Source organism: Eleginops maclovinus, chromosome 14, assembly GCF_036324505.1.
Source record: "Eleginops maclovinus isolate JMC-PN-2008 ecotype Puerto Natales chromosome 14, JC_Emac_rtc_rv5, whole genome shotgun sequence".
Lineage (NCBI taxonomy): Eukaryota > Metazoa > Chordata > Actinopteri > Perciformes > Eleginopidae > Eleginops > Eleginops maclovinus.
This window is the reverse complement of record NC_086362.1, coordinates 10,611,205-10,631,410: the sequence shown is the minus strand read 5'-3', so window position 1 is coordinate 10,631,410 and position 20,206 is coordinate 10,611,205. Positions and strand designations below refer to the sequence as shown.

At 42.1% G+C, this 20,206-nt stretch overlaps 1 protein-coding gene across 3 annotated transcripts; it reads left to right on the top strand.

Moving 5' to 3' along the window:
- Positions 1 to 23: 23 nt before the first annotated feature.
- On the top strand, positions 24 to 12,046 carry wrap53 (WD repeat containing, antisense to TP53). 3 transcript variants are annotated; one of them, XM_063901324.1, is made up of 11 exons: positions 24 to 137; positions 663 to 1,111; positions 1,271 to 1,460; positions 2,551 to 2,646; positions 3,036 to 3,144; positions 3,883 to 3,971; positions 6,354 to 6,577; positions 8,063 to 8,274; positions 9,130 to 9,233; positions 9,404 to 9,547; positions 10,573 to 12,046. In XM_063901324.1, exons 2-11 carry the CDS (start codon positions 838 to 840, stop codon positions 10,790 to 10,792), a joined length of 1,662 nt encoding a protein of 553 aa, XP_063757394.1. In that variant the 5' UTR covers positions 24 to 137; positions 663 to 837; the 3' UTR covers positions 10,793 to 12,046. The 3 variants fall into 3 exon arrangements, with proteins under 3 accessions (XP_063757394.1, XP_063757392.1, XP_063757393.1); XM_063901322.1 differs by having other exon boundaries at positions 49 to 270; XM_063901323.1 differs by lacking the exon at positions 24 to 137 and adding an exon at positions 350 to 556.
- The last annotated feature ends 8,160 nt before the right edge of the window (positions 12,047 to 20,206 follow it).

Below are 20,206 nucleotides of genomic sequence, written 5' to 3'. Positions count from 1 at the left end.
TACATGAGATCTGCTCCTATGAATTCAAAGGAGTGCGACAGCGTCATCAGCGCAACTATCGCGATAGTTTGAAACACATGGCGGCCCAGTGTTTACAACTTCTGTCAATGAACTGGTGAAGAAACAAAAGACTCCAGGTAGAACGACGTCACATATTGCTGCGTTTTATGCACACACACCGGCGTTGGGTGAAACTCTGACGCCGTCGAGGGAAAAGTGTTTAAAGCCGAATTGCAGGCAAAACAAAAGGCCGGGCAAGCCTCAACACAGGTAGGTAGCATCGGACTGCTCGCATAGGCTACATGCTAACAAGCTAACGTGAGGTGGTTGTCGTTTCTGTTGTGGCTGTTGAAGGCTAGAGGAACATTGTACATTCTGACTCATTGTCAGCATCATTAAAGGCAGTAGTCCATGCGAAGGGTAAAACGTGTAAGACCCTTTGTTTGGAGTGGCATGTCCTGTCACAGGTGTTTGCACCATCGGTTTTGAGCCAGTTGTTTATTCCTTTAACAAGAACGTTTTATTCACCTCGGTTAATGTGTTTAGGGTTTTGAAGGTGCACATATATTCTTTAATTACTTTAACACGTGTGTTCCATTGTCTTGATTTACTTTACTGGCCTCAACTTTGCTTCATATTTGACCCTCCTCACTGTTTTCTAGGCTAGCGAGTGCTGTGATGTCCTCGACCCCCAGCAGACTCAAACACCGACACTGCAAGAAGAAGCATTATCCTAGTAGCACTCACCTTACCCACGTCTGACAGCCAAACACGGGACAAAACGCAATTGGACGCCAGGTACAGGACTTGACAGGAGAAAAATATCAACAAAGAGAGATGTCTGAAACAGCTGGAGGTGGGGAAGGTGGAGGTGCGACAGGAGCAGGGCAGGACGGAGAAGGGGATAATGAGCCCCCTCATCAGGCACCACCTTTGCCTGAAGGGGATAGCTTCGAGGTGGGGGCGACCACAGATGAAGGGTCCATTTTGCCTGCCAAACGTCCCAGAATGAGCGAGGAGGAACAGGGACTAGAGCAGGTCGCAAAGCCTGTTGAGATGTTTGGAGAAACACCATCTGACCTGCAGGAAGACCCAGCACCACCAGCACAAAGTAGAGTATTTGCAGCTGCATGTTTCAAATTACATATAAGAAAGGGAGAAACCTTTATTCATTCAGATAACATTTTGGGAGTGAGTCAGTGATTATGATTCAGGATTTTTGTTTGCAGGTTATTGAACTAACCTGCACACTTTTACTCTTTGATACTAGGAACAGGAGAACCAAAACAACGTGTTGAGGAAGGTCAAGCAGGGGAAGAGGTGTCCGTCAGCGGAGAAGGTGAAGAAGAATGGCATCAGAATGGAGATGGATGCCACGACACACCCACAGAAGGAGAGGCAAAAACAGAAGAGGGCCAAAATGGTGACAGCTCTGCAGACTGCCCCAGTGAAGTACAGCGGTAAGGGAAGGTTTATTTTTAACCCCTGCTTCCACATAACTGGGGGTAAATATAAAACACACACCATCATGTGGGGTTATGGGAGGTGGAGATGAACATGAATTAAACATGTGTTTTGGAAATAGAGAGAGATGGTTTTGAGTATGTGCTGCAGGGTCTAAAATATAATAGTGCAATAAGTGGAATTACTGCCAGTGTTTCTTGATCAGATTCTTTGAAAGTTTTGCCTATCACTATCCCAATCGTGGCTTATTTCTTCCCCACCTTCTGTGTATAAATTAAAGGTACTGACATGTCTTCACCAAATAACTTCCCTGTTCTTTTTATTATTTGAAACACTTGTAGCTTCTATTCACCAGGAAGAGAGCACTGCTGCTCTTCAGTACATGCAGTAATGAAGACACCCAGTAATCCTACATTACATATGATATGCTATTTTAACTGTGTATAAAATATAGGAAAGTAAAATAAATCCAGGTTTTAGCTACGTTGATTTGATCAACCATGCTTAAAATATGGAGACTTATTAATTATATGTGTCTTCAAATAAAGAAAACTGAAGAAACCAAAACCCACTGTTAATTTAAAACAACTACACTCTGTTTTCATTTTCCTCAGCCAAAGCCAAGCATTGAATTGTAAAAAAGTAATGTGATGGACGTGAAGTAATCAAACTATTTAGATACATTTACACAATTGCAGCATTTCATGTTAGCTGTGATTTTGAGTTGAGTAATTGCACACGGTCAATCACAACAGCGACGTTTGGAGAACACGCATGTGATGACTAATAATGGATTTAACCTGTAGAGTTGTATAATGTAATTTAATGTGTCTAACCTAACTGTTGAGCTTTGTGCAAGTTGACATTGTGGTTTGCAGCAACAGTTTGTTCCAGGCTAGGACATTTATTGCACCTAATTAAACTAGTTCTTAGCACAATTTACAAGTAAATGTTGTTGTTTCATTTATTCTGGTAACATTATGCCCTTGGCATTAGTAATAAAGGGTGTTTTTGTGTGAAATTCCCTGTGACTGTCTTTTAAACTCATTAACCCAAGACTTGGCGTTCTTTCTATCTTGCTTCCAGCATTGGCCTAGATTTTACCCAGACTCCCCAGATGCTGACTGGTTCCTGCACCGAGTACTCCAACCTCCCAGAGAATTACCTCAAAGGCTGCAAATGGTAACCCTTTATCATATTAAAATACACCATGTGGAGGAGAAGGTTGAGTTTGTTGCGTCCACCTTTTGTGAGTCATCATTTGAAAGATTACCATAAAAAATGTAAGACCATTATACTTGTCCAGGCCTTATCAGAAATGAAAGACACATACTGATGCCATGGTTAACTGCAATCATATTCTTTCTTTGCAAATGAAGCAAGGAAAAGGGCTTTTACTCTTTGTCATTCTCAGTCCATTCTGGATACAGCAGTGCAGACAGAACTTAGTAGTACTCTTATGTACTATAAATGCATACAGTGGCATAGAACCAATCTGTTGAAATGTTCTTAGTTCACTGCTGTTGATACATCATCATATTTTTCTCATTCTCCCTCCTTTCCTTAACTAGGGCCCCTGATGGTTCCTGTATCCTGACCAACAGTGCAGACAATGTGCTCCGTGTGTACAACCTCCCTCCAGAGGTCTACAGCTACAACTGGGACCTGCTTCCTGAGATGGTGAGCACATAGAACGTTTACCAACAGGGGTTCACCAAATTTCAGTGTTGAAGATGGAAGAAGTTCATTTAATTCACTAATAACATGGAGAGGGCTATGTAGTTTTGATCTGTCCTAATAATCATTTTTGCGGAACACATTAAAGTGGACGTAACGTTTGTGGTCTGATTGCTGCAGCCCATCTTTTAATGTAATAATGTTTTTTTCATTTTTTGATGTATTTCCTGTCAAGAAAAGGTCATCGTGTCTTGTGTTGTCTGACCTTTTCCTATAAAGACTGTCAGTATGTTATTGTTTGTGTGTATGTGTGTATCAATCCACTAAGCACGAGCATGTAATTCAATTTAATGCAGCAGCTTGAGATTTAACAACGAGAATAGAATAGACTTTCGGTCCTTTTAGGTTTCGGGAGGTATCAAGTAGCGAGCCAATCTCTTAATTGTATTACAGGCTGCAGGATCGGGATCACTGAACAAAAATAATTGAAATATAATCCATTTTCCTCCTATTACAGAAATGCCTCAGCGCTTGTGAAAAGGGTAGAAAATTGAGCTCTATTTCTGAAATGGTGCCTGATCTGATTTTTCATTTAACTACGTGACAAAACTCTGTGACATTGTAACCACCTGTTCAGTCAGCATTAGAACAGATTGATCCCATCGGTCTTTGGAATGTATCTGTACTTTGTCTCGAAGTCTTTACCCTCCTGACTCCTTTCTTTGTTTAATTGTGCGGCAGAGCCCAGTGCTGAGGATGGCAGAGGGCGACACCATCTACGACTACTGCTGGTACCCCAAGATGAACTCTCTGGACGCGGACACATGCTTGTGAGTTGGACTTGATCTTTGCCAGGCCCTGCGCTGAGCCTCAGCTCTTAACAGCTGGATAGATGAGACATTTAAAGTTCACTTTGAAGGTCAGCCTGCCACATGATGAAGGATGTATAAACAGAAAAGTACTGTGTTGTTTGTGGAGGCTGGTGTCAGTGGCTGATTGGTGTTTTTTTATCTAGATCTTGGATGGTTAGTGTTGGACACTGAAGACTCTGGTGTAATAGACTGCACAGAGGATATCATTGTATGCCTGTGACTCATACTTTCATCCCCTCGGTATTTGCACTCGTTGTGGGAGCCGGCTGCCAGTGTGGATGTGGCTGTAAAAGCTTTCTGATGTCTCTCATTATGAGTGAAGAGTTGGCCTTCGTCTAGTCTGCCTCTGCCTCCGCTGCAATGCGCTCGGCTGTTTGAGGCCCACAGCGCTTTTCCGTGCGATTCATCCCTCTAACAGCCCTCCCGGGGAACAGACACCTAAAAGGGCCTCCTGATTCCCTGACTTTGGGCTTCTGTTTTCATGTCATGTCTGTTTTTTTTTTAGCTGCGTCTGTGCTGGCTCTAGCAGGGTATTATCGACATCACTGTTTTTACTGTGCTTATGTACAAAAGAGTATTTCCATTTTATGCGCACATGCTATTATACTCCACCACAAATCAGAGGTAAATAGTGTATTTTTACTCTTCATCATTTACGTATTACCTTTAGTTACTTTGCAGATATGGATTAATGATAACAAATATGACACTTCAATCAGACTTTAGTCCCACCTGGATTAAATTCACATGCTACCCTGCAGTAAATATAATAATTAAAATGTGTTCCAGCTTGATAAACACATTAAAATATCAATGATTATAATGACAGCATATGATGTATTATTCTGAAATGGGCCAATCTGCAGAGCTAGTCCTTTCACTTTTGGTACTTGTGTATATTTTTGATGCAAATACTTTTGTACTTTTACTCGAGTAACATTTTGAATACAGGAATTGTACTTGTAACAGAGTATTCCTACACTAGTATTTCTACTTTTACTAAAGTACAAGATCTAAGTACTATTGGTCCACCTCTAGTTAATTCCCATGCAAAGCCCAAAGGGATTTGGTCAAAGATATTATCACCTTTTTTATTCTGCTTAATTGTTTGCCTTGCAAAGTAAATTTACAATAAGCGGGAAGCACTGCTGCGCTAACAGGCTGAGGTCAAGCTGCCAACGTGTATACCTCTCCTCCCCTCCTGGCTCCCATCATCCTCCACTTACCAACCCTAACCCTTTAAAGATCCTCTGATCAAAGCCTAGCATTGGCACCAAGCCCCTAAAGGACCAGACAGCCAGGCAGGGGGAAGGGGGGGCTCATGAGCTATCTAGCAAAGATGAGAGTTGTGTAAACAGCACAATGATAAACAAACGTCTCATGTGGACAGTGAAAAGGCCTGTGTGTGTCTGCCAAAGCGTGCAAAGACCTGTCCGTCATGAGGAGGAGGATGCCAGCAGGAGCTGACAGCAAATATTCTTCATCTTCTTCTGATCTATGCCACACATGGCAGGGCGGCTCCTGCAGGGCACAGGTGGTCGGACAAGCTCAGGGTAGATTGTTAAAGATGAAACGTTGTGATTATTGAACACATTTACGGCTTTTACTCTATGGCCTTTTCTGTCTGTCTCCCCCCTCGTCTCACATCTCCCTTTTTTGTTTCTCTTTCCTCCCCCTGAGCTCCTTGAACTTCTGTCTGCCAAAAGCTGTGTGTTGTTGATGCCCCCTCCTGTAGAGAGGGAATAAGGGCCCCCGTTATGGCTGGGTTAAGTTGCACTGAGTTCTAGGCATTGCTCCAAGCTAGCAGCGGTCTAGCATTATAATTGGGCATTTCCCGTCTGCGGAATAAAGCTGCGGCTCAGAGGGGCCGTAACAGAACACGGCAGCAGCGGCAGGGGCTAATTTCCTTTGTCTAATTGAGCCGCAGTGATGTTTTTGCCATTTGTATAGCGCCCAGTAATTAGAGTTAAAAAGGCATGGCTCAGTCTTTGGCCCTGACTTTAATCAATAGGAGTGCGTGCTGCGGTCTTGTCTCCATAATGAGGCGGTGCACAATGTTTGTTTTGATGCGTTGATACATTCAGGTAGAGGTTAGAAACAAGGAAATGTATCTAACAAGACATTTCTTGGTCATACATAATGTATATTCCAAAAGAATCTCGGCAGCCTGTTACATTTCAGTCAGATCTGCATCCTCTGATATTCAACTACGACTTTATCCACTTTTAAGTACTCAGGATATTATTTCACTGCTCATGTAATATGTTCTTGCATCACTCGCCTCCTATTGCCTGCCTGCTACACTTTCTCATTGTCTGACCTCTCTCTCTTTGTCGACAGTCTAGCCAGCAGTAGCCGCGACAACCCAGTCCACCTGTGGGATGCATTTTACGGGCAGGTGCGAGCCAGTTTCCGACCCTACAATCACCTGGACGAACTGACGGCGGCCCACTCCCTCTGCTTCTCGCCGGACGGATCGCAGCTCTACTGCGGCTTCGACAAAACCGTCAGGGTCTTCTACACCGATCGACCAGGGAGAGACTGTGAGGAGCGGCCCACCGTAGGTCAGTTATCCACTGCTCTGGCACAGTTATTCTATTCAGCTTATAAACTACAAATCATCCTCAACTCTAAATTGCAAAGATCTTAATCTTAATTATAACAAATGATAAATTATATGTATTCATTTTTGAGAGCAGGGAAGACTTTCAAAACTGTGATGTTGTTCAAGGGCACTAACTCTAAAAGAATTGTGCTCAAAAGCAATGTTTGAAGAAAATCAATCCCACAAGAAAAACAATTAGTAAGCAAGGACAATGTGAACAGGATAATGTGGATTTCTTATTTTGAAAAGCTTCTACCCGGCTGTCTCATATGATAGTCTGACGTCTCCTCGAACAAATTAACAAGGACCGTTTTTGTTCTGTGCCTAAAAGTAAAGGAAACCACATGTTTATTGTGATGAATTCTGAATCTCTGTCAAACACTTCAACCAACCTTCCTCCGATGGCAGGCTTTGTAACATACTGAAATACAGTGAACCAGAGGCTGTCTGTATTGTAGCTAACATGCTGAAGTATGACATTATAATCCCCCCCAGGACAGCTAGTCACAATCGGCTATGAAATTGAAGCTTCCCTTATGCTAGTGTTTCAATTAGTTTCACAAGGGCAAAATTAAGACCACTCCAATTTTTTTCTTAAATCTTTATCTCTACATGTATGGCAGCCAGTAGTTTATAGAATACAATTTTTAAAAGTCATTTAACTCAAAAGACATGCCTATAAAAAATAAAACATGAGAAACTGATAATGCTGAAGAGGTCTCTTCATTTTTTCCGGGGCTGTATACATTGAAGCATCCTTACGTTTATGTAGTGCAATTAAGAGGCAATACTTTAGCTTTCGGAGGTTTTCCCTTCGCTGTAGTGTGTTATATAGGTTTTTGTGCATGTAAATGGTCGGCAAAGGCCAAAATCCATAAGTGCCATAACACGGTGACATCACGATGTGACACTCACGCTTTTATTGGCTAGTTCCCAACAGGTTGTACTTGCTATGCTAAGTGAGACATTTTTGACACATCTGAGCTGTCGATCAATCACAACCGAGCCAGCCAGCTAACCAATCAGAGCACACTGCTCTCTTTGATTCAGGCAGAGGGGGGAGACGTCACAGTAGAGGCACAAAACACAAATATGAACCTGATGGTGAGCAGAATGTGTGCTCTTTAGGCAGAAAACTGTGAACAAACACAGACACGTTGTGGACATCTTGTACGCAACTCTCGCGTTGCTGTTGTTGTTGTTGTTGTTGTCGCACGCCAATAACCTGTTGTGCTAGCGTCATTAACTGCGCATGGCTTAAGGTTTCAGGGAATCAGGCTTTTACAATCTGCCTACAAGCCCTAAAATATGCGCGTTGTGTGAAACGTAAGGTTGGAAATGGCAAAATGAGACTTTGAGTAGAAGTGATTGCGACTTGTATCTTGTGAACCCCTTTTCCTTTTCCAAACCTCTGTCAAATGCCACTCTGTTGTCTTTACTGCAGTGAAGAAGCAGGGCCAAAGTGGCATCATTTCATGCTTCGGCTTCAGCCCCTGTCAGTCTGTCTACGCCTGCGGCTCTTACTCCCGCTGCGCTGGCCTCTACTCCTGCCAAGACGGCACCCTGCTGGCCCAGCTGCCCACCCGCCACCACGGAGGCCTCACCCATCTGCTCTTCTCCCCCAACGGCAACTACCTGTACACCGGAGGGCGAAAGGTGAACACACACTTGCAGACAATGGACCTCTGGGTATTCATGCTTCATACACGCACCATCTCGAGGCTTTGTGTGTGAAGTAGGTAACAAATGGCAGATAAAGTGAATCACAAGGCATCGTCAGAGCTTTTGAACACCATCTTTTTCTGCTACTTTTCTGTCTTGATTGCATTAGTCTGCCTTTAATTGTTCAGATGTATTATTGCATTTCCCCAAAGACTGAATTATTCACTGTTCCACAAGGGTGCTGCAGCAGTTTGCCATCGCAGGTGCTTCAATTTGCACCCATTAGACTTTCTAAATTAGTTTTATTTTCCTCTGCTTTTAGAAAGTGTCTGGACTGTCTGGAGTCTGCCCTAAGTATTCTATTTACAAACTAATGTATATACCTCGTAGCCATTAACCTCTGTGTGCTTCAATGCCCCCCATTCACTCCTGTTACCGTATGGAGTCTTGTTCGGATTAGATATACACATGTTAAGCATTCCAGAGTCTACACAGTTAGTCTGTAGCATGCAGGTCCCCCTGCCAGTTAATTGATCTGCAATTTAACGATGGGGTCAAGAGTACACTTCGTCTGTGCTCTGAAGGTCTATTTGGAACCGGCATAAAGTAGAAATGTGTTGTTAGGGCTGCTGGTTGTTAAGTTTTCAATATGGCTACTATGTCAACAACCTATATTTGCATGTTTACCCAGCTGATACGTTGAACGTCTCCACGCCATTCTTTCAAGTTTACATCAAGCTAGCTTAATTCCTTGTTTAAACTTTGTTGATCACAAACATTGACTGTGATACCTACCTGTGGTCAGACAATAAGCTCTTGTGAACTATGTGTGTGTATATGTGTGTGTAGGATCCAGAAATCCTGTGCTGGGACCTAAGAGATCCAGGCAAGGTTTTGTTTTCACTGAAGAGAAACGTAGCCACGAACCAACGCATCTACTTTGATCTGGACCCGTAAGTACTTTTACATTTTACTCTAATGTAAATGAGCAAACTGTCACTCCTTCTTTCCTACTTCTCTTAATTTAGACAGACTTTTTGGTTAAACACTCACATGGCTGTTTAAATGCTTATCTTTTTGCTGATTTGTGACCTTATATGTGTTGTTGTTTGTTTCTGAGCAGGTCTGGCAGGTACCTGCTGAGCGGCGACACAGGGGGGGTGGTGTCGGTTTGGGACACCCTGACAGCTCCTCCTGATGGAGACGAGGAGCTACTGCAACCTCAGCTCAGGTTCAACGCCCATTGGGACTGCACCAACGGCATGAGGTATGGTCACTAAACAATTCTAACCTGTTCCCTCCGCTGATGGGAACAGAACATCACGGATTCGGGTTCAGTAAAGATAGAACGGATAACATCAGATTAAAACTGACTCCTCAACAGATCTATGGAGGTTTTACTTTTAAATCAAAACTTAACTTTGTGATGAAAAATAAATGAAAGATCCTAAATGTCATTATGAGAACCTTAATTTAAAAAAAGTATTTTAAAATAACAACTCATGAAGGTTCCCATCAAACTGAGATACTAAGTCTTCGTTTTTAGATAATAAGCCATTATTTTGTGATTCAAAGAGAATGTTTCTCTTTTCTTTTTAGATACTCTGACATATGTTGGGATAAATAAGTACATCTTTCATGACCTGTTCTGATTTATAATGACTTTTTTCCTTATATTGGATTTGTTTTGTTTATCATAATTAACGTTCATTGAAGAAAAAGGGCTAAAAACAAAAGATCAGAAGCTTTGATTTCACAAAAGGTTTTGTTTAAAATGAATAGGAAAAGTAGAAGGTGGGAACTTCTCAATCGTCCTAAAATCTTACCAATCTTAACAATCCTTCGGTACACGAGGACAGCAGAGAGGTTAAAGGTCGCTCATTCATGTTCAGTTTCTTTTTGTATTCCCTATTGTTCTGCTGGGTTGTCTTGTTTTTTTCCCACTGTCATTCTCACCAAAGCATAGGAAATACAAACAAATCATCCAAGCCTACTTTAGATAAAAGAAAAGGATTTCAATTTCCGACTTCTACTGTTACACAGAGGTGTTGCTGCTTCGTGAGAACACAGAGCATAACCACAGCTGCTGTGTGCACTTCTGAAAACGACAATTCTGCGGGGAGGAGATTTAAGCAGCTGATGAACTAGAACTTGTGCATCACGGTTGTGAATCGGCTATAATTTTGTATAGAATCCCCAGCACCGCAGCGCAAAATACCGGTCATCGGACTTCTTTTTGAATCGCCATCATTTTCATTTCCTCACATTCTTGATTTCCTTTCTCTCCCGCAGTATTCATCCCTTCATGCCACTGTTGGCTACATCCAGTGGGCAGCGGCAGTTCCCGTCGCCCGGCGAGAGTGATGGTGACTCTGAGGGCGAGGGAGGGGAGGCTGTGATGTCGCCTCAGGAGATCCGACAAGACAACGCTCTGTCTCTGTGGTGGGCCGGACCCCTGGCCCCCGCCGTCGAGGGAAGCCAAGAGCCCAGTACAGAGGTGCTGGACGCCTGAAGCTACTCAATTGAGTTCCACATTGCCATGGGATATTTATTTTGGGAACGATCAATATTGATGATTATGGGTCAGTAATTTTGCGACCTGAAGTCCTGAGGTGGGAGAATTTTCAACATTTAAAGTCCCACAACATATCTGACATTCTTAAAATATCACCTCCAAATTAACAACATTGACTCAGGACTCTGAAATTATTAAACATCGCACATCACATTTACAGGGTCGCTGTTTAAATTATTGTGAAAATAAGAAATGCAGAATCTGGTGAATGCTAAAAGCAGGGTTTTCTTTTACTCAGACAAGATGTGGATACTCAATTTTGTGATTACATTTTTAGGAGAACTTCTGTTTCTGTTCTCCTCCAGCCAAGGTGAAATATATCTAGCCTTTTATTGAAATTTATGTCCGACATGCTTCCTGAATTTGGTTGAATTGGAGGCCTTGAGTGTCGTGAAGCAGCCTAGTCTGTCTACTGATGGCCTCTGCGATCTGAGTCGTGTCTGTGGGAGTGTTTGTTTACGTGTGGGGCTGTAATGCTGCCCCGGAGATTCCTATACCGCTAAAGTTACAGTAAGTGCCATTTGTTCCTGAGCTTTTGCTTTTGTAACCTGACGGAATCTCCCGTTTTTACCTTCTTTTTTAAACTACCGGGGTGTTGTGTCGCTCTGTGCATGCCCACAAATGTATATTTTTGTAAAGCCGTGATGATCACTCTAGTTTCTCGAATGTATTCCTCTGTAAGCAGCTAGCTGGTTTACTGTAACCTCATACAAATCTGTGAACGTCTTTTTAGTAGTGGGTAAACGTGGAGTGATGTCTATTATTTTTCTACAGATCTGGCTCATTTGTACCTGTGTGTATGGTGATGTGGTAGCACAGAACAGTGTTTGTATGATCGCATCAAAAATGTACCGCAGTGATTTGATGAATGCTTATGTCGCCATTACCGGGGTGTGCTTTGTTTTAGGGTTTCTTTGCAGGTAGATCAGAGGAAGCACAGCATGCTACAACCAAAGCCTTGTATCTGTATACACTGAGGAATCTATCCATTGTGAAGCCTCTGCTGATCCAGGCTTCATTTCTTGGACTCAGATGTGTTGCCAATAAATAGAAGCTGCGATTGTGTAGCTCATATGACGCTGTACTACAGATTTGCTCTACCAAGAACCATGTAGGCCTTGATGTGCGACAGGTGGCTTTCTGGTGTTTTTATTGAAGCTGCAGTGAATTAAAAGCATATCCCTTCACATATCACGGTCTTATTCCTTTCTGTCCTTTCTGTTTAAGGCAGTTCAGAGTTGGATGCCTTGTAATAAATCCCCGATGACTGCAAGATGATGTTATACTCGAGTCAAGAGGCAGCTCTTCAAAGCTGAAGGCACTATTGGCTTTAGCTCATGAGATGGAAACTATTCATAGCTTTCACTTTTCCACATACGCATACCGAATGAATGCACACACACACACACACTCTCATGTATTTGATTGTCTGGAACCACAGGGGCACATCGAGCACAGAGCCAAGTTGGAGAGCCGCACTGTTGTGTTGTGCGCGTTGCTTAGCGACCGCCTCCGCCTTGGGAGAGGGAAGTAGGTAGAAAGACGACGGGAAGGAAGATTGGGGGCAGAGGAAAAGAAGCAGGTGTACTAAATAATCCAGTGGTTAAGTGATTGCTACTTGTTTGTCTGACGGTGTGTACTTGTCTTAATCCCTATCCTACCTTGGAGAAAAGTGTGGGAATGGAACAATGCTGGCACCCTGAAAAACGGGGTCTGTTGTTTTTCTGTGATTCTGTTGACAAAACAACTGCTGCTGCATTGTACAGACGTGATATTGCCGTGATGAAAAATCTGCTCAGCATTAATTGAGTCAGTACTGGCTTGCTGTAATCAGATTACCTGGGGGTAAGGCGTAATCGATTGCACATTCTGAATTGTTGCCATTTTGTGGTTTTTCTACCATCATCTTAATTGTATATCATGACAAAGCATGAAGAGAACTGTGTTAAGGCGATTGCTGTATTACTGTCAAAGCAGGCCAAAGAAACACACTACTCACATATGACAGATATTGATTTTCAGTCTAATGTCTTCATTGTCTAATGCTTCAGTATACACCAGGTCCACCACGCCACTGATGAAATGCTCGTGATTACTTTGAACAATTGTCATTCATTTTGTTAAAACACCCGTGTACGTATAAGTTGTTTGTATAGAAAACGGTATCTGTGCTGCCTTTAGAAAGCCGAACCTTTGTGCTGGCACACAGATGACAGCGAGGCCATTATCTTCATCCCAAGGTGGCAGCAGTGTAGTCTCACCACCGTTAATGAGCCAATCCACATCAAGGGCTCTGTGTGTCTGTGCGCTGCGCTTCCATTTACCTCGCATCCTGAGAGAGTCTCTATGGTCTTGCATAAGTGCCCTCCATTAGACAGGCGCACACACACACAAACTTAAGTCCCGGTGCTCATCACCGGGGAGTGTGCGGAATAGTAAGTAATGGGATCTTGATATTAAGAAAGACATTTGAAAACAATTATTCAAATGGCTGTCTGCCTGTTGAATCTCCTAATCCCACAGCGAAGCACTCAAGCAAACACTCAGCACTGTGACCCCGGCTGAATTAGCACTGAGAAAAGGAGGAACACAACTCTGAAGACTGGGAAGCTGAAATGTCTAGACTGCTCTCTGGTTGTCACTCTCATGCTGTCTTTGAAAGGAAACGGCTTTTCAGAACAGGAAGCCGAGGGAACAAATTTGCTGTAGCTTTCAGAGGTTGTCATACATGGCATTTCTGAAAATGTCAAAGGGACGGCTCCTTTATCTCAGAGAGACTTTGAATGTGTTTGGCAGCCGCTTAGAACAGGGCTCCGCTTTGACCCAGCTCTGACACACCAGCAGAGTTTAGATGTTACATCCAGTTTTTCCTCAGATTTAATAGGTTATCTGCTACATGTACACATCTGACACCTTATCTCCGGCTTTTAGGAAACGTAAATGAAGTGAGATCTAAACCTGCTCAAATGTGTGCTGCAGTTGGACAAGATATGGAGCCAAGATCATACAGCTTTGAATCAGGAACTCCGATAGTGTGCCTTGCTGAATCCATACCTCCCTGAGTAGGTTATGCTCGGGGCAATAGTGGAATCTTGTATATATTTAGCTATCACTTAATCAATCAATCTGGGTCTGCGCCTTTTGGTGACACCAGTTTGTTTGCTACTGAGATCCTTGGTCTCACAACAACCAGAACAGCATCAGCTTTAGGATTAAATTAGTATTGCAGTTTTTGTAGAGACAGATTATATAAAAGAATGGAATTGGCATCCTGTCTCTTGACATTGTTGCAAGTAATTACCCAAGTACTGAACCTAAAACAGAGTGTGAATGTGATTCACCTCAGAGAGCTACAACATGAAAATACTCTTTAAAAGAGGAACACTTAAGTACTTATATTGTGGTTATACCCTCTCTGAGGCAACTCTGAATGCCAAATGAGTTTTTGATATTTGAAGTATTTAATTTAAATAATAAAATGTGAAAGACATTTTACAGATGTTTTTTGTGGCAGATTAGCAAATATTAGCATGCTAAACGTACACTTTATGTTGAACATGTTATCATTGAGTATTTTAGCATATTACTCAAAGCACTGGTATGCTACGTCAAAGCCACTTAATTATATAGTTCTTGGTCCTGGTCGTGCAAATAGTTGATACCTGAGTTGAACTATTTTTCTGGGCCATGCTGTGGATAAAGCAACTGGTCTGAAATTGGGCATCTGCTCAGAACCGATCCTGGAACCACCTTGGTGGAAAAGGAATAACAGAGGTGCTAGCTTAGCAAGGCTGTAGTGTAGATCTTCTGACTGTAGAACTGTCTTGCTGTCCTTTGCATTACTATAGTGTCAGGCTCCATGCATTTCCTCCCTGCAGCTGTTCAAAGACTTGTTAACTTAGGATATGAGTCCCAAACTACTGAATGTCTTCATGGAACATATCAGAAATGAACCCCCTAGTGTTCTCAGTCAGGAGTATAATGTCATTTTCACACTGCCATATTTTCTGCTCATTATAGACGGACCAGTGTGAAGTTCAGACGACTTTAGGTTTTCCTTACAAGCCTGAATCTGCTGGGATATTTTTACAAGTCTCAACCAAGTCATTTCATCAGCCACCAAAATAGCTGAGCTCCTATCAATACACCCCATTTCCATTCCAAAAGGCAGCAGCGGTGATTGATGCGTCCTTGTTCTCTGGTTTACATTAGATGTGAAAATAATTGGCACCTGTATGCCTGCACACGCTCTGAAGCCAGGGAAAGAAAGGCAGTGCACCATGAGGTTTCATTTCACTCCAGATCCTGATCCCCTATTCACTCCAGATGTGGAGGCAGGCACACGGATATCTATCTGAGAAAGCCGGGAAGATTAATGCAGAGTAAAGATGTGTCATATCATCATATTCTGCTGTTGCTTTCAGGTAGAAACGAGCCGCTCCGCATTGATATTTCTCTCACGGATACGTAAGCCGTAATACATATAGAATATCAACTTTAAGATATGAACTTGCATGTGTCCTGCTTCTCATCCTCCTCCAATCCCCTCTTCCTGCTCTCCACACACTCCCTCTGGCAATCCCCGTAGCTAGTCATCATGAGCGTGAGCCTATTGAAGAACACTAAGCACCCAGTATCCCAGCCAGCCCTGACAGATTGGATGTGATCTTGGCGGTTTAGTGGGGTGTGTTTTGCCCACAGAGAGTAATTGGTTGGGTAATTGCACTCTTGGGAAAGGTAGAGGCCTAAATTCATCCTTCTACCTGCCCTCAGGCGGCATGGACAACATTGTCTCAGCGCCAGTCGTTTTCTTCACATCTTTCCACAACCTCCCTAATTCCCCCTCGCCACAGTACATAGAGGTGGTCAGAGGGAGCAGGTGGAGGAGTGGGCCAGGTCAGAAGAGCTCTCTTAAGGACTGAAGAGACAGATGGAGGAGGAGATTAGCAGGAGTAAGGAGGCTCCCTGTTGACAAAATAAAAAGGGAGGTAGAGGAGGGGAGATGACACGCAGAGAAAATGAAAGCCAAAGTCCAAGTGTGGATAGATTTGTGCGAGCGTGTCCTTGCATCAGATATGCTCATGGAGATAAGAAGATGAGGAAATCCTCATAAGTGGACAGATTGTGGGTGGTCTGCACCTCATAGGGGGCTACTTTAGAGTCAAGATACAAGGATTACAGTTAATGTTATGTACTGAATCCAGTTTTTGAATCGTGTATTGTGTTGTTAGTTCAATTAAGATGATCTAATTCATCTAATGTTGGCTTTTCTAGTGAAACACTGGATGGTTTTGGTCTCTTTAGGTAGCAACAAATGATAGCGATAAAAGGGATGCAGAGGTTTAAAGGAGAAAATCCGTAAGGGGTTGCAAACGACACTTTTTTAAAGAGGTTGCAAGCCAAAAACTTGAAGTATGATGAGTCACTTAACTGGGTTTCTAAATGTATTTTTATTAGAACCTGAAGGAAAGTTGGGATGCTGTCACAGATTTCCTTCCAGAAACTACAGCAACAGTTTAAACTGCACCTACAAGCAGTACGGAGGGTTACGTTAACAGTCTAATCCATTACGATAACTTGGTAATGGAAAATAATATCTAACAATATAAAAGCAATGTAACCTGATTACTTTACGTCACTTTTGCATTTCCTCAATATCAAATTCCTTAATAATTAGGATAAAAACTGTGTCCTCTTATAATTTAGGCTTACAGAATAGTATAGTTTACAATTGTTTTAGTTTCACACATTCATCTAACACAGTGTTTTATTTGAACTGCATTTAAAGAAATTAAAGTAGCCTAAATGAAAAGCAAAAAGCAAATTCAGACAGTACCTATAATAATCTACCTATAATATCCTTCTTTGTTATAAAACACAGTAATCCCCATTTTAATAGATGTACTAGCTTCTTTTTTAATTACCTGTAAGGGAATACTTGTTTTTCCGCTTTTTGCATCCTGCTAAAGTAATCCCATTACATGTAATCTCCCCAAACCTGCCTCCTAGTCCCTGCCATGTAATGTTTCGATTGGTACATCAGGAGGAGAATGGCGTTAAAAGTTAGGAAAGTCGTCTCAAATACACTGAACAGCAAACACACACTATGTAAATGTCGTAGGTTAGTGGGAGATCAACTGTCAGCTACAAATTGTTTACTGGCACAGAATCAGCAAGTCACTCTGTACGATGTGTATGTGTGATGTGCACATCACACATACACATCCCCTCACCTCCACTCATTAAATCCCCCTGCCCCCCGTCTCTCTATCTGTCACAGGAAGATATGATGGTGTGTGTGTGGGGAAGATTCTGAAGGATAACATGCAGCTGAGATCTATCAACTGCAACGGCATGCGAGGGTGCCAAGCTCCACACATATTTCTGCACCCCCCTCGGTGCAAATTTCACTCCCGCCAGGGTACATGTTTTCCTGTCTGAGGGTCTTTGTACTCCCGCCACAATGGGTGTCTGTGTGTACGTGCATGTGTGCATCCTTAACCTTACCACCACATGCATAATGTTCCCTGTGCACTTACTGTAATTGCTTATGTTTGCATCTATACATGCTGTGTGAAAGTGTTATGCATGTGTGTATTTATAGAACATTATGAGTGTGTGTGTGGCGATGGTCTGGCAGCTGGAGCAGACTGCAGCCACCAGGGAGAGGATGCGGTTATGAGGAAGAGTTGAAGGTTGGAGCAGTAAATGAGGTCAGCATGAATAAATAAGCACCAATAAACACTGACACACAGCTACGGGTCTGCATTAAGCAATGCTAATACATCGTCAGACATCACCCTGGAAGGTACATCCGCACTGTCTGATGTAGGTGGTATCTTATAGCTTGGCAATTTTCTAAACTGACTCATGTTTGACGCACAGGAATGCGAGCGAGAACCTGAAAGCAGCCAGTTTACCCCGCACGGATAGATTCCCAGACAGAGCAGAAGGTGTTTTTCATGCCAGCTTCACCTCTGAACTACTGTTGTCTCTAAGTCATGCCGTCTTCCTCCACTACATTTAGCTCTGTCGTCCGCCCTGCCAAGCTCTCAAGAGGTCAGCGCAACAGCTCCATCTCTGCTCGCTTTTTCTTTTTCCTTCTCTGACCATCTCTTAAAAATCTATTTGTTTCTTGTTTGGATCTCATGACCTGCAATTACAGTTCTTGTTGAAAGCATGCTCTTCTTTGCATAGCAGAGGATATTCCTGCCCTTGAGCAAGACTTGGGACTTCTTGTCTTGCAGACCTGACTTTATCTTAATCATCTTTGCTCCCCCAGCTCCATTTTGTATTGCTGTCTCACTTCCATTTCCTTTCTCTCCCTGGCTGTGCAGGAGCAGCAGGAGATGCTCATGGTCTATCGGGTGTTTCCTCCCTCAGTTGTGAAATATTTTCAATGAAAAATATGAAATGTTTCATCTCCTCTTTGGTTCTCTCCTCCTGTATGTTTCTGGAAGAGTGTCTTATTGCAGCTGTCATGCTGAGATACTGACTTTTAGGCTCTAAAGTTGATCAAACTCCAAAAAGCTGGATCCTAAATTCCCCATAATGCAATACAATAGCTTATTGTCCCATGTTCTTCAACAAGAAAAGCTTATTCAAATCAGGAAACTGAATATCCCTGAGAATTGAGGCAATATAAAAAAGAAAATTGATCTTTTATTTATTTAAAATGATCAATATGAATTAATAATTCCAGTTAGCATCTTAAAGCATAACACTTTTCCAAGAAGATTATACAAACTGCTCACCAAACCTATTGAGTGCAAGTTTTTTAAGAGGCAATGCTCTTGATTACAAATCAGCGTAGCATCAAAATATCGTTGAAGCTTTTATTTTGAAGTGAAAAAAAGGTGACATAAATGTGTGTCCCAGTTATCATGTAGGTTTGATTTCCAGCACAACACTTTGTCATTGCATTTTACTCATAACATTGTGTCACTTGCACTGTTTTCTTGCACTGTTCAACATCTTATGGTATGTTGCACTGTTGGTGGAGCCTGACTTAAGATTTGTAATGCGACCAACTAGACTGTAGCTATTGTGCTAATTGATTTAAAAGCAATGTATCTCTCAGGTGTTATTTCTCTGGTGCAACTCTAAAAAGTATAATAATGAAACCACAGAAGTGTCGGATGGATGGAGAATATTTTAAACTCTAACAGAGTAGGATAAAATGTTGGTAGTTGTCTGACACATCCCTCTGACCTATAGTGCACTGCATCTACCACATGGGGGCAGTACAACCACATGTTTGACAGACCTCCAGTCCCCACCTTGTACATGTTTATGTGTGTGTGTATAAGTGAATCAGTGTCAGTGTTCTTGGCAAACCAGGGGCCTCAGTGTAAACATTGGTGTGTGTGTGTGTGTGGCCCTCAGTGGGGCCTGTCACCCGACCCGTCCTGTACCTCATCAAGCTGAGGGCCCACTTTGAAGTGCTGGATGCTGGGACTCTTGCTGTCAATGGGGGACGGAGAGAGAGCGAGGGCCACATCCTCCCACACACAGAGAGGGGGGATTCTTTTTGTTTAGACTGGCCTGCAGACTTATGAGGAGCATCCAGTCCAACGTGACATCATTCTCTTCCAGTGAGTATTTACATTACACACTATTACGCTGACGCTTTAATCCAAAGTGACTTACATACACTTCTATACAGTACAGAGGTGGAAGAAGTACTCAGATCTTGTACTTGAGTAAAAGTAGAAGTACCAAAGTGTAGGAATACTATGTTGCAAGTCAAAAGTTCTGCATTTAAAAAGTAAAAGTACAAAAAGTATTAGGATCAAAATAAACTTAAAGTACCAAAAATACTTTATTATTATTATTATTATTATTATTATTATTATTATTATTATTTTATTAAATACATGTAGTGGAGTAGAAGTACACCATGTTTCTCTGAATTGTAGTGGGATAGAAGTACAAAGTAGCAAAAAATGGAAATACTCAAGTTAGTAGTACCTAAACATTGTACTTAAGCACAGTTCTTAGTTAATGTACTTAGTTACTTTACACCACGGATACAGTAGAGCGTAATGTGATTTAATAAAAGTCATTGACACAAATTCTGTTACTAAAACAACTTTCTTTTTTTTAGGCTAATACTATTTACTGAACTAAACTGTCTTTGTATCTTTTGTCCTACATTAAATGTGTCCCATCTCTCTTTAAATAACATGCCCCCCCCCCCCCCCCCCTCCCAGTAAAATTGCTCTATGACCGCCACTGGTCCTTTTATATAGTGAGTAATACTATCCAAAAATATGACTATAGTGTTTAATTGGACTTTATCTTTTAAAATATAGTCATAATATTCATTTAATACATCTGTAATGAGTTCAT